Raw genomic sequence first — 27594 nt, forward strand, 5'->3', positions numbered from 1 at the left:
GATGCATTTCTTAATAAAAATTAGAGCCCAGGTTGCTCCCCGTCTGCGGCTTGAACTGACAAACACAGATGTGTCTGGCCAGGCCTGAAAAGAACTGGGCAGTCTGGGTGTTAGGGCTCACTCCTAGCTCACACAGAACAACCAGCCTTCAAGTTTCTTGGCTGCACAAAAAACGATAGGTCTCTCCCTCAGTTCCCACCAGGGTCAGCTGGCCAGGATGGGAGCTCTAACTTCCCAGCGTCCCATAACCTTATGCCCTTGGCTCATCTCCATAGCCTGTATCTACCCTTATTTTGTTTCTAACCCCCTTCGTCTCTGATCATAATGACTTACTCGTCCTGGCTGTAAGTTGCAACATGAAGAGTTAAGAGGCAGACATCAAATGATAAGCTGTGGTAAATAACCCCTGTGAACTCACAGGCCCTTCCAAACCTTAGACTGCCCATCTAACATGTCCTTGACACCAGCATGCTTCCACCAAGTAGATAGGTGAGCCCAAGAGAAATGAATGCTTCTCAGTGTAAACGCTACAAACCTTCCAAGAACCCGTCTGCCTTCACCACATCACTGTGCCACCCTGAGAATCCCTCAGTCTTTTCACTGATTTCACAAACATTTACTCCGAAGCTTAAGATACCTGCATTACAAACTCTCGACGGCGAGGCATTCCGCGTTCTGAAAGTAAAACGTAGTCAGGCTCCTTTTCCTTTCTGGCCTGCTGGATTTGAGCCAGGCGGCTAATGGGGTTCATTCCTTGACCATACTCGGGTCCAGCCTGTAAACATAAGAAAAATTTCACAATTTTGATTGCAAAACTTAGACCCTGGAAAAAGCAGCAGTTCTCCAAGACATCCCCAGCCTAGCAAAACTGACTGAAAAAGATAAACCAGTCATGAGAAAGATTTTTAACAGAAATCTGTAAAATGGACCCAACATTTAGGCTTCCATGGGATCGGGCTGCAGAGACAGAGATAAGGTAAATGTCTACGCTTTAAAAACTGTGTATCTCCTCAGTGCTGCTCCACGGCCGCTCTTCACAAATCTGACAGAAAACAGAAACAGCACTGGGTATGACAGGAGCTGTGAACAGATACTTGCAACACGTGACTTTAAAAAGATGGATTCAGTCTTCAAAACATACCTTTAGAAACTCCTAAAATGCATTAAGAGAAAGAAGACAGATTAAAAGTGATGAATAGATGTATCACAAGAATGCAAGTGGGAAAACGACTAGTCAACCTCATTAGAACTTAGCAAATGCATATTAAAACCATGGTGAAACATGATTATATACCCACCAGCTTGGGAAATTTGAGAAGTCTCACAGCCCTAAAAGGTAAGAAGTGCTGAATAGGTTTTTGTCAACTGACACAAACCAAAATCATCAGAAGAAGGGAGCCTCAATAAAGAAAATGCCTTCGTAAAATCCAGCTGCAGGCACCGCTGTGGGGCGTTTTCTTGACTAGTGATTGAAGTGGGAGGCCCAGCCCACTGTGGGTGATGCCATCCTGGACTGGTGCTCCTAGGTTCTACAAGAAAACAGACTGAGCAAGTCATGATGAGCAAGCCAGTAAGCAGCACCCCTCCATGGCCTCTGCATCAGCTCCTTGTTCCAAGTTCCTGCCCTGCTTGAGTTCCTGTCCTGACTTCGTTTGATGACGAGCTGTGAGTGGAATCCTAAGTCTAATAAACCCTTTCCTCCTCAAGTTGCTTTTGATTGTGGTGTTTCATCATAGCGACCGAAACCCCAACTAAGACCAGAGGGGCATAACAGAAGCTTGTTTGAGACAAGGGGGAGTATAAGAGGGTGAGCTCATTACGTTACCCAAGCTGACCTTGAAATCCTGAACTAAAAGGAGCCCTGAGTAGCCCAAACTATGAAGTCCATTTCACCACACTAGTTAGAAAGACAGCAGAAGGGATAGCGAGAGCTAGAAGGAGCTCTCTAGAGATGTTTAAGGAAGGTATCAAGAGGATCTGATGATTGTACTGAGGAAAAGGAATCTCACTGCCAGATAGTTGGTGCACACTGTGAAAGATTAGAGAGACACAACAGAACATGGCATGACAATTGTGGGCCCTGGACGAGAGGTAGCTGTGAGTTATTAAGCAATAATGTGGAACACATGATTGAGAACACAGAGACAACTTGGGAATCATTTCTCTAAAGACTGAACTGAGCACAACACTAGGTGTAAAGGAGAAACTAGGAAAAGAAGAAAGACTGCAAACTTGAGAGCCAGCGCGATGGCTCAGGGGTAAGGTGCTTGCTGCCCAAACGGGAGGGATGCCCTGAGTTCAATCACCAAGGGGGTAGGGAAAAGAACAACAGAACCCTGTAGGTTATCCTCCGACCTCCACGTATGTACACATACAAACACAAAACATGTTTTTAAAAGAGATTGTAAACTGCACAATGCAATGGTTAGGCTGGACATGAGAGCAGTGGAAATGGTTAGCTCTTGCTAAGGTACTTGCAGATCTAATCAGTTATAAAGGGTCATGTACAGAGAACAAGTGACCAGATGCAGAAAAGGAAGGGGGCTCTAATTAGGGACTGGGAAGGAGTTAAATGCAGAAGGAAGAGTAAATTAACAGCAAGAATGTCTTTAAAAGTCCTAAGAAATCATACTATTAACTGAAACGACAACAACACATGCAAATCCATGTACAAATAAATATATAGGTTAAATGAAATTTTCACCTGTAGGCTGACAGTGCTCCTTCCGTGAGCCAAAGATCACCTAACAAAACCCCCAATATTAGGCAGGAGCAGCCCTCTTTGGAGCTGTTGGTCAGGGTTGTCAAAGAGACTCCCAAAATGTTACGGACTACTGATATTGCCTTTGGTTGCCAACCAGGGGTGGAAGTTAAGTTCCTATTTCTGTTGACACCAACATGCATTGCAGACACAGGGTTTAGAGGCCCCTGAGCAGGAAGGGACCTGAATGCCTCCTCCCGGAGGACCAGCTTTTATAGTAACCAGAAGGCATCATGCAAGCTTCCAGAGGGTGACAAGCAACAATTCTCCTACCCAGCTCTATGCCCATGAACCACATCAATGATCCAATAATGCTGAGGGGGCAGTCGTGGCCCACACGCTTGGAGGTAACCAACAACTCTCACTGGACCTAAGAACCTGCTCAGCAGGAGAGAAATCATGCCTGTTACTGGAAACCCAGCCAGCCAGAGTTAGGGAAGTCACGGATCTTGGACAAGAAAATAAAGCCAACACTTTATTGATTTATGAATCAGCACAATCCCTAACTACATGCTAAGTATTTGTCCTTATACCCAGTAAGTGTCGTCTCACCCCTCCTCCAGGGTACTTCTCTCTGCAGCAGATGGAGACTTTTACAGAAGACCACAACCAGTGAACAGGCAGAGCTGTGGAGACCAGACCCAGATCTATGAAACCACTCATGTGTTCAAGGCTCAGGGAGCACTGCAGGAAGGAGGGAGTTTGCTGTGAGACTGTGTCTCCTAGCAATGTCAGAGGCACCGTCTGTAAAGTCTCACTAATATGACTGCCTAAATAGGAGCTGAACAAGGACGACATCGACAGATGGGCGAGTGGACGGGGAGACCATGAGGCCTCAACCCCACACGAGAAGGACAGGCGTGCTCCTGAGGCCTGCTGAGATGGGGAAGCAGAGCAATTACTGAAGAGAGGGCCTGAGAGCAGGAGGAGGATAAGGGAGGGTCTGGAGAGACGAAAGGGGAGGAGGAAATGGGACAATTACATCATAGCCTCAAAAATAAAGAAAATGATGACAGTGAGAATCTCATAAAATGGTTAAGAAGAAGCTATGGGTGAACCCTGGCACTTAGAAGTTGCCACCACACACATGAAGATGCTTAAATAAATCTGTATTTCCAATGAGAGACTTTCTATAATGTTCATTGCTGATAAATCTCAGGCTCTTCTAAGAATGCCTCTGTGTCCCAAAGAACTATGATTGACACGGATTTCAGTGGCAATCGACCACATGCACAAGTAAAACCTAGGTGAAGTGAGAAATCTGAGAGAAGATTATTAGTGGCTTGACTTCGTCCCTTGTTTGAAATTAAGTACTATGGCCTTGTCAGATCTGTTATTCCTTAAATATCAAGTTTCAGATTATCCTAAAAGCCAGTAAGGACAGTCTTATAAACAAATAGTTGTGTCCAGAAAATGTTATCTCCAGTGTTGGAGAGGCTCCTTTGAAATCTTATCTGACAGAAGACAATTACATTAAAGAACAAATAAAAGCTTATCTGATAAGCTGTACATATTAAAATGGTGGCCCATAAATCTTTATATTCCAAAGAAGTTCGTTCACATTAATCAGTTTCCAGTGGACAAACAACTGGATCTGAAACCCGGCTCTGGTGTGAAAACATGTGTTCCTCAAACACAAATGCCTATCCTGTGCAGCAGCATGGCACATCACAAAAATGCTAGGGATAAGATGACAATGTGACGGTTTTTATCACTTTAAGTAGAATGAAGGTAACTCATCACAGACATCTTTACTTCTCTACAGAACATAAGGAATCATGTATCCCAGATGAGAAAGATACATAAATACATAAGGAAAATAATAAAAACTCAATATAATATTCCAGACAAACTATGCATTGGCCTACAACATAATTACATTTAAAGTCATCTAGATTGCAGCTCATTACAGGAACGTCCCTTTCTCAAAACAGCCTTCATTTTAGACAATCTCCAAGCTTTATTTTACATAAGACAAACATAGCACAAGTAATTCTAACTGTGATGTATGCATGAAAAAACAAAATGCAGGGGTGGTTATCCAGTGCAGGAGAGGCCTGGAGAAGCCATCTCTGAAGAATCCAGTTCAAATGGAGATGTGAATGGTGGACAGAACATTCCAGAATAACATACTTATATACTAAAAGCACTGTTTCCTCTCTCTAGGTGCTGGGAGGTAACATTTTAACAACGGTTTTTCAGTGGCTATAGATAGTTAACACAGCAATTAGAAGAATATACCATTTTAGAAATGTATGTATCTTGTCGAGCTTAACAACTTAATACTCTCAGTTTATTAAGATTGGGCTGAATTTAATAGATATCATGATCAATCTTACATGACCATTTTGATATAAAGCACTGTTCTTCATAGAAAAGCTAGAGACTTTATATAGAGAGGTTTTTTGATAAATTGTGTGACATTCATGTGACTAGACAGTGACTAGAGTAGGCAAGTAATATGCCACCTTAATATCTGAGTGATTAATACATAAGTAATTTTAAAATATTTTACAATTACTCATGCACTCGGTGCATGCTTCGGTGAAGACTTACTCTTATGCAGTGAGTACCAGTATTGTCCACACTTAAGCATGACAACACATGTCAATGCTATGCAACTTGCTCAGGCCAGGACGTCATGTTCAAAACTGACTACAAAGGCTGCACTAGTAACGGCCCCCACCCCGCGCTGCCTGGCCAGGAGCTTAGAACACGTGAGAACACATCACTCTTCTTCAGAACCGTTCCAGCCCATCCTCAGTGCATCCACGTGCTACTTATGTCTACCATTTATCTCTACATTACATATGACGTGAGATGCTATTCCAGGGAAGGCACGATTTTCATTTTCTTCTAAGGAAAACAAAATTTTCACTAAAAAGATCATGTAGTTATTCATGCCTGTATGTATTTCCATGTAAAGCAGAGGCAAAGGTGAAAATCTGAAAAATAGACAAAGTGTGCCAGTGCACAATTCAAACAGAGGAACTCACTGCTGATTATCGACTCACAGTTCACTGTGCCTGTGTGTGGCGAGTGCGCTGGGCCAGGAACTGAAGTGCAGCGGTTTGAGGTTTACTTTAGCTGTGCAAAGCTCCACTTCCACTCCTGTCGTCCACACTGAGCACTGGACACTGTACTAAACACCAAGTCAGTCACTCCCAACTTTGCTTTTTTTAACCTTTTTAATGTAAATAAAATATGACCCAATAAAAGAAATGGTTATAACACCTTGAAAGGCTGTGTGTTCTGGATTCTTCCTCTGTAGGGAAGGTGGGGGTAATGAATGAAAAACAAAATTCATGTTGGCCTCAGAGGTCTCCCCTAAAGATTAAGCATGGCAAGGCAGACACAGAATTGGCAAAGTCAGGCACATAGGGTACTTTAAGGTTTCCACTTGCTGCTGCTGTCCTTCCTGATAGTGACATTATATGCTATCATCCTGTGCCCTATTACAGTTCATAGTGTCCTAAGAAACTGCAGTGCAGCCAGCACAGCCGCTGCTACTATGAAATGGTGGACAGGAGGAGTTCATATTCCTCCACAAGATGGCCAAATAGAAATAAGCAAGTCATCTGGGCATTCTTTGTAAAGCCTTACTTAGAAAATGAGGCAAAGGGGCTGGAAGAAAAGCTCAGAGGGTAAAATGCTTGCCTCCCAGGTATGAGGACTGCAGTTCAGGTCTGTGTCACCCACAAAAGTGTCTAGTGGCATGGTGGTCTGTCCGTAATCCTAGTATGTTATGGGCAAAGATTGGGTATTCCCAGAGCAGGGTGGCTAGCTGAATTTGTAAGCTCTGGATTTAATTGCAAGTCTCTGATTCAAAGACTACATGGAGAATGATCAAGGATATCTCAGGTCTGAATACACAGACACAGAAATACACTTGCCCACATATGTGCAAATAAACATACATGTAAGCACATGAAATAAACTAAAATGAGGGATAATTTCATCTACTTTACATAGTTATGATGTGAATTATACTCAAGGAGACACAACTGAATGCTAAGAAGCAGAGATATATGAAGAAATAAAATTATCATTGATTTACCATCACAGGATCTGCTTCTTGATTTAGAACAGGAAACAAGGAAGAAAATCAGTTGGAGGGATGAAAGGGGGAAGAAACAGAGGGAGACAGAAAGGAAAGGCGGGATCTACCATAAGAAACCAGTGTCAACAGTCTATAGCCAGTATACTATAGTCATGTGTCACTTAACAATGGAGTCACTCTGAGAGAATGTCATTCCATGATACGTGTGTACTCACACAGATATAGCTTTGCTACACACAGGCTGTCTGGTGTAACAACTGTTACTAGGCTGTGAGGCTCTGTAGCCTGTTACTAACTAGAAACCCAAGGCAACTCTAACTCAGTGGGGTTTGTAATATTTAAATTATATAAATATACATAAATGTAAATAAGTATATTAAAATGTTATACAATTTTTCTGCTCTATTATTATCTTACAGGAAATCAATCACATATGTGATCTATATTGACCACAAATACCATGTTGTGGTCTATCACTACAGTAATTAAGTAAAATAAATGGGTAGTCACAAGAATATGCTTACCTTTATTATTGTTTTAGGGCGTTTTTTAAAAAATAGTTTTGGCTTCTCTACCACAGGAAGAGGTGGGAGTTTTTTAAGCTCCTGTAAGACAGTGGTTGCTGCACGCTTCTTGGAGAGTTTTTTGCTATTTCCCTCTCCTTCTGCAGAAAATTCTCCCACTGACACCCGGGTAACAAAACTCTTCATATGTGGTGGTCCACTTTCTTTAATAACCTATTAAATGCAAGCAAAATATTAATCAACATGCCAGCATTTGTATTTAACAGCATGAATCTTGAAAGCCTCTCCAACTAATCTGGAAAACTATGCCAAAATTATAGTATCTCTTTAAGACAGCTATTTTGAAGGTATGAAATCAGTTACATTAATGTAAAATATTTCTGATTCTAAATTAACTAATGGTGAAAGAAATCCTAACATGTAATTTATAGTCAGTCATGGTCGCCACCCATGTCTTACAGAACACAAAGCTAAGAGCACAGAACATGCCAATTGGTTAGACACGCCACCTAGAGAAAAAATAACATTGCTACATACACATCTAATGCTGTCCCCATGAGGGCGAGACACCAGAAGTCAAAGATGATGCTTTATCATTTCAAAGATGAAGTCTTTCATACAACGGTCCATCTTATAGGACCACATATATGATTAGGATTCTTTAAGATCATAATGGAGCAGAAAAACTGCAGTATTTTTATCTGTGTTTACATGTTACATATTTCAAACACAGTTGAGTTATAAAGCATCCTCCTGTGGAAGATTTTCAAGAACAGGAAAAAGATGAAAAATGATCTCTTGTTAGAGACCTGGAAGGTTGTTCTCACAAGGGGAGTCAGACTCTGAGGGATCCTGGTGATGTGATCTAGATGGCATGCTGACAGACCATGAAAATATGCAGGTTTTCAGTGTCGAGAACTATGGAAACTTTAGCCAGGAGTATTCCTAACTATTCAATGTGTTCTTACATTTAAATTATATCAGCTTGTAGAGCAAAGATAGATGCCATGTCCTGAATACTCAAAATGCAAGTTTCCTTTAAAATTCTGACCTACGGAACACACAGCCTTTGGTTTACCACTTAATATTATATTGAAACTTTTTTCTACTACTAGCGTCCAATTAGGAATAGGAATTAAACAAATACAGTACCTCAATAACTCTACATCAATGGAATCAAAAGTTAGTTTAAGTATACTTTCCAGGTAACTTAAATTCACCAATTTAAACATCAACTGTTTATTTTCACACTCTGGCACACAAGCCTATGTCAGTTACAAATGTAATTTCCTGGGCTAGGGAAATGGTCTAGAAGGACAGTGACGTGACTGCTGCAGAAGCAATGAGGACCTGGGTTCAGATCCCTTCATCCACGTAAGAACCAGGCACGGCTACACATATCTGTAAACCTCCACAGGGTGACATGGAGTGAGGTGCCTGTGACAGTCATTGGCCAGCCAGTCTAGATGAGCTCTGAGTTCAGTGTGAGACCTTTCCCCAAAGAGTAAGGTAGAGAAAGGCCTCTGGTTCATGTGTGAGGGACCTCCCAATAGAAATAGAACCTCACACACACAGAACGGGATTTAGGGAACCAACAGGGGGAAACTATGTTTAGCCTTTTAGTGTTCATGCTAGATCATCAGTGCGAGCATCCAATACTCTGACATAACCCGCAGATAAGCAGAGCACTTCTTTTTTTTTTTTTTTTTTTTTTTTTTTTTTTTTTTCGGGGCTGGGATTGAACCCAGGACCTTGCACTTCCTAGGCAAGCGCTCTACCACTGAGCCAAATCCCCAACCCCAAGCAGAGCACTTCCCTGACTTCTACTCCACACCCATGAGTTTCAAGGGTGTGAGAGGCGTCACAAGGTTCCCCAGTGATTTCTTGTAATCGGTCTGTTGTCACGTACTTTCTCTCCCTGCCTTCCTCAATGGCTACTTTCAACCTGCTATGGGGCAAGAAGTCAAGTATCTGACTTGTCAGAGTTGTGTTCAAGAAGAAAGCAGTTTCTCCATCTGGCGTTCCCTTCGATAAGCAGCACAATGCAAGAGTAAACGAGTAGGGACTCAGGAGAGCCTCCCACAGCCTGGGCTTACTGCCTCCATCTTCCCACTTTCTATGGATGGCCTTCACAGCTGGTGACCTCTTACTATGGAAGGCAGATAAAGTTATTTTTAAGTTTTTTCTTTTAAAAAATTTCATATACTTTTATAAATATTTAGTTTGCACATATTTAGATGTAGAAAGCAGGATATCAGTTTGTACTTAGCACGTGGCAAACTCCCAGGTACAACCCCCAGCGTCTCCCCCAAAACAAGTTAACATGTTTTGACTTCCATACAATTAAAAGGAATTGAATGTTAGCATGGTATCACAAAATACTAGTTTGACTTACAACATGAATTAAATAAGATCAAATTAATGATAAATATAAAACACAGAATCCTATAGATTAACAGAAATTATGGTTAGAAAACAAATTGTCAAAACTGAAAAGTCATGAAAAAAAGAAAGACAAGGAGACCCATAATACTTATAACATTACAGCCATTTCCATTTCTCTGAGGCATGAATCACTTCCTGGCAATGGATTTCAATACAAGAAGCATGTGCACTCCTGCAAGAGTCTGGTACACCTCTAACTTGTTTAAATGACCAAGAAAAGTACATGATCACATACCTCAAAACTGACGGGCATATTTCTCTTCAGCGCAATTTCAAACACTAAGCTTATTTCAGATTTATTTGCATCTTTATCGTCATCCATTTCTTTTCCTGATTCACCATTCTAAGTAAAAAAACAAACAAACAAAAACCAAAAATACTAGGATAGTGCTGGGGCCAGATATCACAACACTCAGACTGTTCCGCAGTCAGCTGAAATAGCAGAGGTGGCCATGGGCCGTGGAGTCTCCTGGAACTCTCAAGGTCAAGGGCTATGTTGCTAGGCTTTTGGGTTCTGTTTTGTTTGAAGTAGAAGCAGCAAACACTGAGTTTGAAGATCTTCTACTCCTTACTTTAGAGTTGTGTCCTGCCTCCCTTTCCACGGCAATTCTAACGTGACCCATGAGTTTACATAATACACAGTACAGAACGCAAACCAAGAGTCAGAGCTGTGCCAGTTACTCACGACTTGGAGGGTTGAACAAGGCACGTGTGACAAGAAAATAAAGGGATGGGGGCTGGAGAGATGGCTCAGTGGTTAAGAGTACCAATCTGCTCTTCCAGAGGTCCTAAGTTCAATTCCCAGCAACCACATGGTGGCTCACAACCATCTGTAATGGGATCCGATGCCCTTTTCTGGTGTGTCTGAAGACAGCTACAGTGTACTCACATATAATAAAATAAATCTTTTTTTAAAAAAAAGAAGAAAAGAAAAGAAAGGGACAATTCTTGTTATCAAGAAGCTTATGTCTAATTAGAAGTGGTTAATAGTTGCAGTGAACACGCACCAGCACAAAACATGTGTCCACCACTATAAAAAAATTCAAACAAAGAAGACTATATAGTTTGGAGAACGGATAATCTAGGAGGCTGAAGTATAAGTTTGAATGACTTAGGCAGAAAAGATTAAGACACTGACTATACATAGGAAATGCCTGGACTAGAAATATTATTGAAGTTCAATGGAGAAAGCAGATGCAGTCTTAAGAATGGGAAAAATCTGGGGCAGGAGCGATGGCTCAGAGGTTAAGAGCACTGACTGCTCTTCCAGAGGTCCTGAGTTCAAGTCCCAGCAACCACATGGTGGCTCAAAACCATCTGTAGTAGAAGACAGTGACGGTGTACTTATATAAATTAAATAAATCTTTAAAAAAAAAAAAGAATGGGTAAAATCACCCAAGAATGGCCTTAACATTTTGATTTGCAAACTAAAGTAGGCTGCCAAATTCTCAAATGATCTTTTCCTCTTTACATTCCTTATCCTCTGGCTGGGGATGTGGCTCACTGGGGAGTAAAGCATGAGGCTGCTTTAATGATTCCCTGCACTGCTAACATATGCTGTGGTGTCTGCCTACGTTCCTTGATCTCCAGTTAACACAATGTAGTTTATGTGCAGTACACGTGCATTAAATGTGAGCTAGTGAATGTCACCCTCCATCTTTACACACATATCCACGGTCGCCCTCCACCTTTACACACATATCCACGGTCGCCCTCCACCTTTACACACATATCCACGGTCGACCTCCACCTTTACACACATATCCACGGTCGCCCTCCACCTTTACACACATATCCACGGTCGCCCTCCACCTTTACACACATATCCACGGTCGCCCTCCACCTTTACACACATATCCACGGTCGCCCTCCACCTTTACACACATATCCACGGTCGCCCTCCACCTTTACACACATATCCACGGTCGCCTCCACCTTTACACACATATCCACGGTCGCCCTCCACCTTTACACACATATCCACAGTCGCCCTCCACCTTTACACACATATCCACAGTCGCCCTCCACCTTTACACACATATCCACAGTCGCCCTCCACCTTTACACACATATCCACGGTCGCCCTCCATCCTTACACACATATCCACAGTCCCATGTTTCCTGGCACGTGAGCTGCACAGGTGGGCGGGGTCTTCCCAGCAGGAACGTATGCGTCCAGCATACTGACAGGCACCTGAGAGCAAACTGCCACGACCCTTCCTAGCTGAACAGATAATTTCTTTTCTTACACGATTACTTTACTGTCTGCTCAGAGCCCTCCCTGAGGTAGCACAGGAGTGAGACCGCCACACGCATCAGCACCACACCTGAGGAGACTTTTCTGGAATTGGCTCATTCTGTAGGGCTTGAAGAGCTTTCATGGCAGCATTGTGTCTGGCAGCTTGCCGAGTCTTCCCTTCGCCAAAGAATTCATTATTTCCTACAGTCAACTGAACATAAAAGATCTTGGGTATTGGGCAATGATACCTACAAAAAGAGGATACCAGCATTAGTGATAGCTCAGAAGCAGTCTGTAGCTACGTATAACCACTTAAAGATTATTCCATAAAATGTGAGCAACTGTAGTGTACTGCATCTCTTACCAACTGTAATAAAAATTTAACCTTATAGATATATTTCTAAGGTAAAACGCGAGTCAATATATCTATACATAATCGTGTGCACTGAATTCCACAAAAATATATTAAACTAAAATTAATACAGTAAAAAGTATCTCCCTATAGAAGCTTTTCTAATGAAGCTTTAATCAGTTATGATAGATGAGAATGGACTAGTTTGCTATTTAAGAACAGGGAGCCATTGCAGAAGCTCCCCATAGGTGGCCCCACGTACATGTCCATTACTGGGCTTGCCATAAATAACGGCAGTATTAGGGCAGAAAGATAGCTTATGACACAAAGTAACAAGGACATCACATTGACAGAACAAAACTAAAGAATCCATGCTAGTTATTAAGATCTGCTTATTTCGAGCTGGCCATAGCAGCTATCCATATTACAGAAGGCAATGACATTTCATCATGTATACGGTGCACAATGATCAGAGTAGGGCAACCGGCATATGTTCTGAGGTACACCTGAACCTCAGAAGTGGACCATTTCTGTGTGCTGGGAACATTCAAAATGTTCCCTTTGAAATACTGACTTAACTTTTGTTTCGCACAGTTTTTCTGCTATAGTACATAGAATATATACATCATTCCTTCAACCCAACTCTCTTCACCAACACCCTTTTCAGAATTTGTAACTACTGTTCCACTCTCTACATTTCTTAAGATCAAATGATTAGCTTCCGAGTGTACGTAAGAACATGTAGTACTTTTATTTCTGTGTCCCAGCTCCACACCTGCTGCTGCACGTGAGACAGTTTCACCCTTTTTATGGCTGAGTAACGCTCATTGCTATTCATATTTATTTTTAGCTCTCTGTCCATTGGCGGACACTTAGGCTGATTCCAAATCGTGATGACCATGAGTAAGCACGTGAATGTAGATGTCTCTTCAAGATCAGTTCCAGTGGGGAGCCTGCTGGGTCATGTGTTAGTTCTGTTTCTAGGTCTGACATGTTTCACTGGTTTTGACATTGCTGTTTTCGAGGAATCTCTATGCCGTTTTTTACAATGAATAGACTAACCTGTAATTCTGGCTTCTCACCACAGTTCAATGCACATTCCTGATGTGGTGCTGAGCAGTATGTAAGTTAATTCTCTCACAGGAGGTTTGAGACCAGGAATAGATTCCCTGATAAGCAGACAGGGGGAAGACGGGCCAGGCTAGGGAATAACAGTGGCCAATTTTCAAGATGGCCAGCTTCTACCTCCGTCTCCTGAGTTAAAACAAAAGCCTGGTAGCTTAAATAAAGGCTCTGTAGGCTTCTGTCTCCCACCAGCAGGCCTCTGCTGATGGACTGGCTCAATAAGTCAAAGCCTGCTCAGGTCACACACAGTTCTGGGGTAATCAACAACAGCTTCCTTCAAACTGACCAACCCCGGAGTAGAGAGGCTTTCTTCTTCGGAGAGAAACTGGGTGCTTCATCTTCCTGAGTCCCACTTGGTTCTGAATTGGGTCTTTTCTCTGTGTGTCAGCTACACTTGTATGCTTGCTCACGAAGGAAACACCTTTCTGAACTGCTAATTCTGAATGTGGTGCCTGAGATCTGTCGGCTGCCACCTGTTGAACTTCAGAGTCTCCTGTCTTCCAGCTCTGGCAGAGGAAACAAGCCAGAGCCATACACCTCAATTGTATCATTTCTAGACTGCATCAGAAATAGCATAACAAGATACACTCATGGTTTTAAGGAAACTGAGCAGAGCGTGAGTAGGAAACCAGAGCCGTGCAGCTGAGGGGATAAGAGGCTGAGAGGAGAAAGAGCACATCTAAAGGAAATCTCAATGACTAGGTTACACGATAAAAATCTATCAACTCGACAGTTACCTAGAATGTCTTTTATGACAGGACACTGTTCAAAAAAAAACTCCAAACAATACAGTAGGGAAGACAAACAGTAAGAAATGTATGGAGAACACCTACTGAGAGAGAAATGTCTAAATGAGAGGGTGGGTTCAGAAGTATCAGGAGCTGTCTAGATAAGGTAGCCAAGGAAGGTCTCACTGAGAAAATGGCAACTTTGTAAAGACCTGAACTAAGTAAGGACCAAGCCATGCAGGGATCCAGGCTGGTGCACTTGAGGGAGATACACAGAACACCAAGTGCAGAGACCAAGAGACAAACTCAAGTCATTCAGGGGCCCATCGAGCTAGACCTGTGGGGGTGAGGAAAGCCAAGGCACAGAGGTAACCAGATTCTGCAGGCCTTCCCTAAAAATCACTTTAAAGATCTCACTTCTATCCTAAGAGAAATGGATAGCATTTTGAGCAGAAAAGGGTGTCATCTAAACCATGTTTTGGAAGACCATATCCTATGCTGAGGGCACATTGAAGGAGAAGGACAGAGGAAGAGGCTCTGACAGCAGCTGAGAAAAGCCTCAAGAAGGGACAGACAGTGCCTGTAGTTGGGTAGTCCCTAATTCTATGTGAGTTTTAGAAATAAAGATCGTATTAAACAAGAACTGCCTAGGAAATCTAAGAAATGGTTCAAGAATCACCTTAGAGCTTTAGAAGAGACAGAGTATGCACTGAAGGGAAAAAGGCTACATAGGGATGCACGATAGGTGGAAACGTCAAGCTGTTAGAGAAGGCCTCCAAGCAGATACACCAGGCGGGCAGCCATACTATGAGTTTGGACTTTGAGGAAAAGGTATAAGGCAAAGATAAATTTGGGAATAATCAATGTAGAGATTGTACTGAAACATGGAGAGAGAGAGGGAGGGAAAGGAAGGGAAGGGAGGGAAGGGGAGGGAGGGGAGGGAGGGGGAGGGAGGGAGGGGAGGAAGGAAGGGAAGGAAGGGAAGGAAGGAAGGGAAGGGAAGGAAGGGAAGGGAAGGGAAGGGAAGGGAAGGAAGGGAAGGGAAAAGAGGAGCACTGTGGATTCAGAGACAACAAAGACCAGTTAGTTAGCACAGGTCCATAACTAGGACAGGGTGTGTTACAGGAGGGACCAAATGATTATAGCATTACAGCTAAAGCTCACAGGCAAACTAAAACTAGGATGAAACAATATGGTCGCTGAATTGAGAGACTCAGCACTATAAGCAGGACCAATGTTGGTGGAATAATGGATTTGTAATTATAATGGTAAAAATTAAGTTAAAAAATTATTCCAGTGGGGCTGGAGAGATGGCTCAGTGGTTAAGAGCACCGACTGTCCTTCCAGAGGTCCTGAGTTCAATTCCCCAGCAACCACATGGTGGCTCACAACCATCTGTAAAGAGATCCGATGCCCTCTTCTGGTGTGTCTGAAGACAGCTACAGTGTACTTATATATAATAAATGAATAAATCTTAAAAAAAATTATTCCAGTGCTGGAAAATATTTCTAAACTATGTTCAATTGAGGTCTTGCTTTTTTTTCTTTTTCTAATTTGCCATGCTTGAGATTGAACCCAAGGACTTGTATGTGGAGACAAGTACTGTATGTCCAAGTAACACCCCAACTTGAGGTCACAACATGTTTTCAATGGTTATTAGATACCCAAGCAGTGGTGGTCGGCAGACAATCTGAAGTCAACTGGAAAGAACCCACAATGTTTGCTTATTGGGCAAATGGGAATACATCGGTGAAGGTTTGCTGAAAATGAAGTTCTGTGCTGAAGGTGCAGATCAGTGAGGCCACAGTTGAGACCATGCATGGACAGACACATGTAAAGGAACCATCGAGAGTCCAACGGTAGAGTCTGATTAATCAAAGTTCAAGGAAACAGTAGATGGCAGAGGACGGATACGAGAGGGTCAGAGCGGAAGAGAAATTATAGCACAATGTCAGGGGAGGGCACTCAGCAGCATCTAAGGGACTAGAGAATCTACTCCATGGCAGCAGAGAAAGTCACTGTTTTAACTCTGAACAGCAACTTTTATGGGGCACAGTTTTCTTCTAATTTTTTTAAAGATAAGATATTTAAAGATAAGGACACATATTCAGTGTCCTTATTTTTAAAATAGGAAATATAAAAATGTTAAAGAAAAAACAATGAAAGTAAATACTATTTTTAACATCCAAAGACTAAAAAGAATTTTAAAATACAATCTTTTTGTCTTTTGACTCCAATAACTAAACAGGGTGTGGACAGCACCATTCCCTAAGATTTGCCACTTACCACTTTAATCCGAATTTCAACAGAGAAATATGAATAATGTATATACACTGTCTGTCACCCACACTTCAGCTTCCCACATTCCAGAGCTACATGCTCTACCTCACTCTATAAAACTGCAAGATGCACTTGCAATCAGGTTGACGCCTGAACCAGTCTGCAATCGTAAGCTTTCTCTGTAGAGCAAGCGCTCACGGTTAATTATAAACCTCTGAAGGGAGAATTGGAGCGCTAGGCCTTCAACTACTACAGAGAGTGGGCGCCACTGCGATCACCGAGGTCTGCTGACAATTACAACACTCGTTTGGGTTTGCCACAGAGACAAAAAAATTCTGCTCATTATAACTTTACTGGAATATGACGTCATAACACATAAGCAAACTGAAACAATCTGCTGATTTTTCTGAGCAAAATATTAATTGCACACTAAAGAGCCCTCGGGGCCTCTTCCTTTTGGGCCATTGAATGTGGCTTTATGTATGTGTATAGGTATGCATTTGATATATATATATATATATATATATATATATATATATAAATAATATCATATAAATATCTGAGGGAAAATTAAGTATATTACATTTTTTACATAAAAAGTAAAATATTCTAGTAGTAACAACAGGAAATACCAAGACCCGGTGCCTGACTTATTTCATTCCAGTTTCACTCCATCCTCTGCTCTAACAACGACTCTTAGTAATACACCCCACATGGTTTGAATATCTTACACATCGCATCTCCTCAGAGCACCATGACAATTAAGATTAGCCAGAGCACTCTGATTAATGGCATCCAGACGACACTACCGCATAGATGACGCAGAGTACTTCATCAAACAGAATACCATGTGCCGAGGTCCTCGCCTCAAAATACTTATTTCCTTTGGTAAAGAAACACTCAAAGTTTATTAACTTTCAAAGGTGGTATGTTCTACTTAGTGGAGTTCCTTCCCCTGTTTGTATTTTTCAAACAATAAGCTCACTTTTGATAATGAACATTCAACATATGATGCATTTATTTCTACAATTAAAATATATTAATTAAGCAGGTAGTATTCTGTACTCAAAGTTTAAATTCTCATGCTGTTATTGTTAAGAGATGAACCACGAAAACCCCTATTGTGCAATTAAATTAAATGAGCTCCTTGCATCCACAGCCTCCAATAGTCGCTGTGCTACATCAGTCACTTTCTGTCCTAGTTAAGATCTACCCTGCAACCCTGGTCTTCTGAGCTGGTATCTATCATGGACCCAGGGTTGCCTTGGTGATGCTTCCTACTGTCTCAGAGCTGCTCTCACTGCTCTAGGTTACCCCTGCACAAGACCATCTTGGCCAACAGGCAACTGCACCAACCAGGGGACAGAACCACTCCTTAGTGTGCACTGGCTACATCCTCTGTATCAGTTTAGTTCTTACAAAAGCCCAGTGTGACAGGAAAGGTCCCTAATGTCACTTTGAGCAGTAACTTTTCCAATAGAGCTGTCGAGAGTCAAATTCACATCCATCTAACTTCAAGGGTTCAAGAAAATTTGGAAGAATTTCCTAGGGTGGGCAAGACAAAGGAGTTTGTAGACTTAGCTCATTCCCCAGGGCCTAATGCTTGAAGGAGGAAAGTTTGGCTTCATGTGCACCGTGGCATGAACTACTGTACACATGGATGTGTGTGCACACACAAAACAAACAAACAAACACACTGCATGAAACTGCTCCGTTATCTTCTGGCTCGTGCCACTGTCCATGTATTTGAGCAGAGAGGCTAGTGCCAGCTTCCTGAGTGGGCGTGTACTCATGTACTAGTGCCGGCTTCCTGAGTGGGCATGTACTAATGCACTAGTGCCGGCTTCCTGAGTGGGCATGTACTCATGTACTAGTGCCGGCTTCCTGAGTGGGCATGTACTCATGTACTAGTGCCGGCTTCCTGAGTGGGCATGTACTAATGTACTAGTGCCGGCTTCCTGAGTGGGCATGTACTCATGTACTAGTGCCAGCTTCCTGAGTGGGCATGTACTCACTAGTGCCGGCTTCCTGAGTGGGCATGTACTCATGTACTAGTGCCAGCTTCCTGAGTGGGCATGTACTCATGTACTAGTGCCAGCTTCCTGAGTGGGCATGTACTCATGTACTAGTGCCAGCTTCCTGAGTGGGCATGTACTCATGCACTAGTGCCGGCTTCCTGAGTGGGCATGTACTCATGTACTAGTGCCGGCTTCCTGAGTGGGCGTGTACTCATGTACTAGTGCCGGCTTCCTGAGTGGGCATGTACTCATGTACTAGTGCCGGCTTCCTGAGTGGGCATGTACTCATGTACTAGTGCCGGCTTCCTGAGTGGGCGTGTACTCATGCACTAGTGCCGTCTTCCTGAGTGTGCGCATGTACTAATGCACTAGTGCCAGCTCTTCCTGAGTGGGCATGTACTCATGTACTAGTGCCAGCTTCCTGAGTGGGCATGTACTCCTGCACTAGTGCCAGCTTCCTGAGTGGGCATGTACTCATGTACTAGTGCCAGCTTCCTGAGTGGGCATGTACTCATGTACTAGTGCCAGCTTCCTGAGTGGGCATGTACTCATGCACTAGTGCCGGCTTCCTGAGTGGGCGTGTACTCATGCACTAGTGCCAGCTTCCTGAGTGGGCGTGTACTCATGTACTAGTGCCGGCTTCCTGAGTGGGCGTGTACTCATGTACTAGTGCCGGCTTCCTGAGTGGGCATGTACTAATGTACTAGTGCCAGCTTCCTGAGTGGGCATGTACTCATGCACTAGTGCCAGCTTCCTGAGTGGGCATGTACTCATGCACTAGTGCCAGCTTCCTGAGTGGGCATGTACTCATGCACTAGTGCCGGCTTCCTGAGTGGGCATGTACTCATGTACTAGTGCCAGCTTCCTGAGTGGGCATGTACTCATGTACTAGTGCCAGCTTCCTGAGTGGGCATGTACTCATGCACTAGTGCCAGCTTCCTGAGTGGGCATGTACTAATGCACTAGTGCCGGCTTCCTGAGTGGGCGTGTACTCATGTACTAGTGCCAGCTTCCTGAGTGGGCATGTACTAATGTACTAGTGCCGGCTTCCTGAGTGGGCGTGTACTAATGTACTAGTGCCGGCTTCCTGAGTGGGCGTGTACTAATGCACTAGTGCCGGCTTCCTGAGTGGGCATGTACTAATGTAGGCATGTCACTGTGTGACTGCTGAAACAATACTTCACAGTGACCTACTGAGCTTCCACAGCATGGCGTCCAAATAGACAATCGAGCAGGGCAACGTGGGAAGTCATGACGGGGGCAATCAGAGCCACACTGCTGAACGACCTGGATGGACAAAGGCTCCCTTCAAGGCTTCTTTTGTACACCTCACTGTCCCCATCTTCAAGATATAGTGAGACAATACATCAATCACGGAAAGATACATGAGTCCTTGTGATTAATACTTAATGCCTAATACAGTTTTTAGGTGAAGGAAAACTACCTTGGCATGTGTTACTACGACAATCTTCTCAGCCACGTTACCTTGCTGTCTTCCTGAGTGACTGCATTCAAGACCTTCTCTCTTGGCTCCCTTATGTTATCTCTCTCCCACCCATCTGGCCAGTGCTTTATTTTCCGGCATCTCACTTTCCTAAAGATCACTTTTCCAAGGCAGCAAAGACACATTCCAAACAACGCTCGGACTTACAAATTGGAAAATAATTACCTCATTTTACTTGATGGTGCTACTCATAAATCTCAATATAGCTCAGACATTCATAGCCTCCTCGCAGGTTTATGTCCAAAACCCACGAAAACGTTATCTTCTGATCTAATGGGGAGAGGCTTCAGTTCTGTTTATTTCTAATTCAGACTGAAACAGGATGTCACTTAGCCTTTCTATCTCAGTTTACTTATCTGTAAAATATTTGCAGAAGCTATGATTTTAAAAATCCTAAAAGACACACCCATAAAGAAGGGGGGGGGAGGGGATAGGGGGTTTATATGCCCGGAAACGGGAAAAGAAAAAACACACCAAAAATGTACATAAGAAAAAAAAAAAAATAAAAAAAAAAAAAAAAATCCTAAAAGACAAAGCCTAGAATTCAGATGACATTTGATTATTTTTGCTCTTTGAAACGTTTGGCAGCACTTAACCAAATTCCCTTGCAACAGAAAAATAACAAGTTTATCATAAAGCTGTAAAGTAATTTTGGTACATTTTCAAACTTGTACATATATAAAATGTCTAGATAGTTTTTTCTTCACATCTGTAAAGTTTGAAAACATATCTTTTATGGTCTGAGTTTTCATTCTTAAGGAATTTCAAATATTAGGGCTGATTTTAAAAGATTCATGGGCAAGCTAAAGAAAGAAACTTTTAAAGGGATGGAAGGACGCGTTTTCTGCCCGAAGGACGCGTTTTCTGCCGTTTGCAGAACTCTCCTCATTACGTCTTCCATGCCTCTGAGGAGATACGGCGAGGACAGGAAAACTCCGAGACATGGTTTTCAAGGAGCAGGAAAACAGCGTGGAAGCAGTTTCGAGCTTTTAGCTGCTCTGAAGTTAAACAGAAGAGTGTTCAGCAGGATCCCCTCAACAAAGGTAATCTTGTGCTCAAATTAAGCCTGGTGAATTAACAGAAGGGCTTGGATTTAGGATGTGAGAGGTCAGCACTGAGCCTTTGTAACTGAAACGCCCTCCATACTCAGGACTGTAGGGCAAAGGGAGCTGCCAAGAGGCCTGCTGTGGACAGCACGCCATGCCACTCGCATGAGCACACTCAGACCTGCAGGGCACTACGCCCGCCCCTTCCCTAAACTGAATCTACATAAGTCATCACTACCACAGCACTGTCAAACCGTGGCGAAGGGAAACACCAGCATTTATATCAACCACCCCACACCTCTGCTTCATTTATAAACAAAGAATGGAGATGATAACTACCCTCCCCAACACCACCAATTGTGAGCCAGGCTCACTCAACCCCTGAACTGTGCTGCCTCTGAACTAAGTGTGCAAGCCTGAGCTACAGACTCTGAAATCACGCTACATGTTAATATCAAGACCACTAAGATCTACTAGACCTAGGAGACCCTCTCCCCCAACCTCTGTGTGTGTGTGTGTGTGTGTGTGTGTGTGTGTGTGTGTGTGTGTGTGTGTGTGTGTGTGGTCTGAGCCAGTGTCACATGTAAGACATCAGTCACCCAAGGAAATGAATGCTAAGGGCATTATACATCGAAAGTTTACTGAGAAGCCCCCCACCCCTCTTTCTAATTATTGGTCCATCTTTCAGAAATCTGAGCTTACAAATTGTAACTTGTCCCATTTCCACAGTTCAACTGAACTGGCCTCGATTTCCAAATGAATACTGAGAGCAGTGAGCAGAGGACTCTTGCTTTGTTTCTTACTAACTGGAGCACAGCTGTTGCATCTCCAGTACAACACTGGCTAGATACAAGGGGACGGAGAGAGGAGGAGGGGACAGCAAGAGTTTGTATAAATGTACGTCTGTAGGGCATATATATTTTTAAATGTCAGGAAAGTATTTACAGAGTGTTGTGCTTTCAAAGTCAAGAATACAAGTGAAAGAAAAGAAATCCTGCTGTCTTTCAGCACCTATATAGACAATCTTGACTTTATCGTTCAAGTTTCAGTCAGGTTAAACTTTACTGCCTACTTTCCAGTAGCAAAACAACTTTATGTTCCTAAAAGAAATCAAAGTATTATAGGTCAGTTCACAATATTATAATTAGGATTGTTCCACTAATATTCTATAAGTAATAATCATCTAAAGTCACATACTCTCAGAATCAGCTGCTAAGGTTAATTTCAATGTCTCAAAAAAAAATCTGTTCCTTGTGTTACAAAGATTCAGGAAATTTTCAGTGGACCCAGCTAAGCCAATGGCTTTCCTACAGGGTTGTGGGTTTTACAGAGCGGCTACTTGTCTAACTGGTTATTTTGGAAATTTGACAAAAACTCAAACCATATCATCTTCCAAAGTCAGTCTAGTACATTTCTATTTCCCTGCAAAACCACACCACTCATTCAGGTTCTACCGTTATTGCTACCATTAGTTAACGTTGTCCTAATGAACATCTGTTTTTTTACTTCCATACAGCAATGTCCACATCCCACTAGCAATGCATATTCTGCCTACCTGTGATTAATTTAAAATCCGTATTTTCTCAACTTCCTATATTGCATATATATACATTCTAATAGGTCTTACTGAAAATAAAGTGTTGTATTTTTAATACAGCCATTTTATATTTCTACACTACTTTCCTTTCTTGTTGTTATTCCTTTTCTAAGTTCTTGTGTTGGGTATTCCATTGATTTTCATGGCCTTGTTTCCAACACAAGCACAAGACTAATGAATTTGTCTTACGGTGTCCCAACTATAATGTGCTGAAGAGGAAATACACTCCAGCATCCTCTACACGTCCACGATGAAGCCCACTCCACGGAACCTTAGTCTCGGAAACCCCTGGGCTAAGCACTAGGTGAGCCTGTGTCTTTTCTGAGCCACCTGTTTACTCTGCTAAAGCTCCTAGTTTGAATATAATAAAATTTACTTCGCATTTTAAGAAATGTGATTAACAGAAATGAAAAGGAGACATAACTACAGATTCAGAGGAAATTCAAAAAAATCATCAGATCTTTTACTATAAAAGCCTATATTCAACAAAACTTGAAAATCTGCAGGAAATGGACAATTTCCTAGACAGATACCAGGTACCGAAGTTAAATCAGGAACAGATAAACCAGTTAAACAACCCCATAACTCCCAGGGAAATAGAAGCAGTCATTAAAGGTCTCCCAACCAAAAAGAGCCCAGGTCCAGACGGGTTTAGTGCAGAATTCTATCAGACCTTCATAGAAGACCTCATACCAATATTATCCAAACTATTCCACAAAATTGAAACAGATGGAGCACTACCGAATTCCTTCTATGAAGCCACAATTACTCTTATACCTAAACCACAAAAGACCCAACAAAGAAAGAGAACTTCAGACCAATTTCCTTATGAACATTGATGCAAAAATACTCAACAAAATTCTGGCAAACCGAATCCAAGAGCACATCAAAACAATCATCCACCATGATCAAGTAGGCTTCATCCCAGGCATGCAGGGATGGTTTAATATATGGAAAACCATCAACGTGATCCATTATATAAACAAACTGAAAGAACAAAACCACATGATCATTTCATAAGATGCTGAGAAAGCATTTGACAAAATTCAACACCCCTTCATGATAAAAGTCCTGGAAAGAATAGGAATTCAAGGTCCATACCTAAACATAGTAAAAGCCATATACAGCAAACCAGTGGCTAACATTAAACTAAATGGAGAGAAACTTGAAGCAATCCCACTAAAATCAGGGACTAGACAAGGCTGCCCACTCTCTCCCTACTTATTCAATATAGTTCTTGAAGTTCTAGCCAGAGCAATCAGACAACAAAAGGAGGTCAAGGGGATACAGATCGAAAAGAAGAAGTCAAAATATCACTATTTGCAGATGATATGATAGTATATTTAAGTGATCCCAAAAGTTCCACTCAGAGAACTACTAAAGCTGATAAACAACTTCAGCAAAGTGGCTGGGTATAAAATTAACTCAAATAAATCAGTAGCCTTCCTCTACAAAAAGAGAAACAAGCCGAGAAAGAAATTAGGGAAACGACACCCTTCATAATAGACCCAAATAATATAAAATACCTCGGTGTGACTTTAACCAAGCAAGTAAAAGATCTGTACAATAAGAACTTCAAGACACTGAAGAAAGAAATTGAAGAAGACCTCAGAAGGTGGAAAGATCTCCCATGCTCATGGATTGGCAGGATTAATATAGTAAAATGGCCATTTTACCAAAAAAGCGATCTACAGATTCAATGAAATCAACATCAAAATAACAATCCAATTATTCAAAGAGTTAGACAGAAAAATTTGAAAATTCATCTGGAATAACAAAAAACCCAGGATAGCTAAAACTATCCTCAACAATAAAAAAAAAGGACTTCAGGGGGAATCACTATCCCTGAACTCAAGCAGTATTACAGAGCAATAGTGATAAAAACTGCATGGTATTGGTACAGAGACAGACAGATAGACCAATGGAATAGAATTGAAGACCCAGAAATGAACCCACACACCTATGGTCACTTGATTTTTGACAAAGGAGCCAAATCCATCCAATGGAAAAAAGATAGCATTTTCAGCAAATGGTGCTGGTTCAACTGGAGGTCAACATGTAGAAGAATGCAGATCGATCCATGCTTATCACCCTGTACAAAGCTTAAGTCCAAGTGGATCAAGGACCTCCACATCAAACCAGACACACTCAAACTAATAGAAGAAAAACTAGGGAAGCATCTGGAACACATGGGCACTGGAAAAAATTTCCTGAACAAAACACCAATGGCTTATGCTCTAAGATCAAGAATCGACAAATGGGATCTCATAAAACTGCAAAAGCTTCTGTAAGGCAAAAGGACACTGTGGTTAGGACAAAAGCGGCAACCAACAGATTGGGAAAAGATCTTTACCAATCCTACAACAGATAGAGGCCTTATATCCAAAATATACAAAGAACTCAAAAAGTTAGACCATGAGGGAGACAAATAACCTATTAAAAAAATAGGGTTCAGAGCTAAACAAAGAATTCACAGCTGAGGAATGCGAATGGCTGAGAAACACATAAAGAAATGTTCAACATCTTTAGTCATCAGGAAATGCAAATCAAAACAACCCTGAGATTTCACCTCACACCAGTGAGAATGGCTAAGATCAAAACTCAGGTGACAGCAAATGCTGGCGAGGATGTGGAGAAAGAGAACACTCCTCCATTGTTGGTGGGATTGCAGACTGGTACAACCATTCTGGAAATCAGTCTGAGGTTCCTCAGAAAATTGGACATTAAACTGCCTGAGGATCCAGCTATACCTCTCTTGGGCATATACCCAAAAGATGCCCCAACATATAAAAAAGACACGTGCTCCACTATGTTCATAGCAGCCTTATTTATAATAGCCAGAAGCTGGAAAGAACCCAGATGCCCTTCAACAGAGGAATGGATACAGAAAATGTGGTACATCTACACAATGGAATATTACTCAGCTATCAAAAAACAACGAAGTTTATGAAATTTGTAGGCAAATGGTTGGAACTGGAAAATATCATCCTGAGTGAGCTAACCCAATCACAGAAAGACATACATGGTATGCACTCATTGATAAGTGGCTATTAGCCCAAATGCCTGAATTACCCTAGATGCCTAGAACAAATGAAACTCAAGACGGATGATCAAAATGTGAATGCTTCACTCCTTCTTTAAAAGGGGAACAAGAATACCCTTGGCAGGGAATAGAGAGGCAAAGATTAAAACAGAGACAGAAGGAACACCCATTCAGAGCCTCCCCCACATGTGGCCCATATATATACAGCCACCCAATTAGACAAGATGGATGAAGCAAAGAAGTGCAGAAGTGTAGATCGCTCCTGAGAGACACAGCCAGAATACAGCAAATACAGAGGCGAATGTCAGCAGCAAACCACTGAACTGAGAATAGGACCCCCATTGAAGGAATCAGAGAAAGAACTGGAAGAGCTTGAAGGGGCTCGAGACCCCATATGTACAACAATGCCAAGCAACCAGAGCTTCCAGGGACTAAGCCACTACCTAAAGACTATACATGGACTGACCCTGGACTCTGACCTCATAGGTAGCAATGAATATCCTAGTAAGAGCACCAGTGGAAGGGGAAGCCCTGGGTCCTGCTAATACTGAACCCCCAGTGAACTAGACTGTTGGGGGGAGGGCGGCAATGGGGGGAGGGTGGGGAGGGGAACACCCATAAGGAAGGGGAGGGGGGAGGGGGATGTTTGCCCGGAAACCGGGAAAGGGAATAACACTCGTAATGTATATAAGAAATATTCAAGTTAATAAAAAAAATAAAAATAAAAAAAGTATAATTTAGATAAAAAAAAAAGAAATGTGATTAAAAATATTTTTCAAGTATCTTTCATAAACTTGGAAGTAAGTACTGATAGAAAAACCCTTTGAGGTTCCGAGTGGGATAAACTGAATCCATCTACTACATAGATGGCGTGGGGAAAGCAGCCCTGTGAAGCCGAGCCAGGAATATAGATGACTGGACGTGCAGCTACTTTTTTCAGCTTTATGCTAGTGGCAACCTAGGCAGAAATTATTTCATTTTTCATAAATAGCTATACATTTATTTAGGGACAACTTTTCAAATAAATGAATGAATGAATATGCATATACATATTATACACCTTAAAATCTTTTGTAAAATATTTCCAAGAAATCTAATCTTAAATTCTTACCATATATTTACTACATATAACCTGCTCAAAAATCTATCAGATTCCTATGAGTAAGAAATACACTAAGAAAATTCACAGATCATATGAAACTCAAGAAGGAAGACCAAAATGTGGATTCTTCATTCCTTCTTAAAAGGGAGAACAAAATACTCACGGGAGGAAATACAGAGACAAAGAGGGGAGCAGGGACTGAAGGAAAGGCCATCCAGAAACTGCCCCACCTGGGGATCCATCCCATATGCAGCCACTAAACCCGGTCACTATTGCTGATGCCAAGAAGTGCTTGTTGACAGGAGCCTGATATGGGTGTCTCCTGAGAGGCTCTGCCAGAGCCCTACTGATACGGATGAGGATGCTTGCAGCTAACCATTGTACTGAACAAGGGGACCCCAATGGAAAACTTAGATAAATGACTGAAGGAGCTGAAGGGGTTTGCAACCCCATAGGAAGAACTACAATTTCAACCAACCAGACCCCACCAGAGCTCCCAGGGACTAAACCACCAGCCAATGAGCACACATGGAGGGACCCACGACTCCAGTCACATATGTAGCAGAGGATGGCATTTTCCAGCATCAATAGGAGGAAAGGTCCTTGGTCCTGTGAAGGTTCATTTCCCCAGTGTAGGGGAATGCCAGGGTGTTGAGGTGGGAGTGGAAGCCTCCTCGTAGAAGCAGGGGGAGGGGGAATAACATTTGAAATATAAATACATAAAATATCCAAGAAAAATAAAACTAAAAAAAAAAAAAAAGACACCAAGA

General features: G+C 42.1%; 1 protein-coding gene across 2 annotated transcripts in view; it reads right to left on the reverse strand.

Annotated features, from left to right (window-relative positions):
* Nucleotides 1-27594, reverse strand: part of Stau2 (staufen double-stranded RNA binding protein 2) — a 236411-nt gene that overhangs the window by 134182 nt on the left and 74635 nt on the right. For both annotated transcript variants that reach the window (XM_032906953.1, XM_032906946.1), the window contains exons 6-9: nt 12118-12277; nt 10026-10133; nt 7346-7558; nt 638-775 (exon numbers count right to left, since the gene is read on the reverse strand). In XM_032906953.1, coding sequence (XP_032762844.1) covers nt 638-775; nt 7346-7558; nt 10026-10133; nt 12118-12277 — 619 coding nt within the window. The remainder of the gene's footprint in view (nt 1-637; nt 776-7345; nt 7559-10025; nt 10134-12117; nt 12278-27594) is intronic.

This window comes from Rattus rattus, chromosome 1 (genome assembly GCF_011064425.1).
Source record: "Rattus rattus isolate New Zealand chromosome 1, Rrattus_CSIRO_v1, whole genome shotgun sequence".
NCBI classification, from domain to species: domain Eukaryota; kingdom Metazoa; phylum Chordata; class Mammalia; order Rodentia; family Muridae; genus Rattus; species Rattus rattus.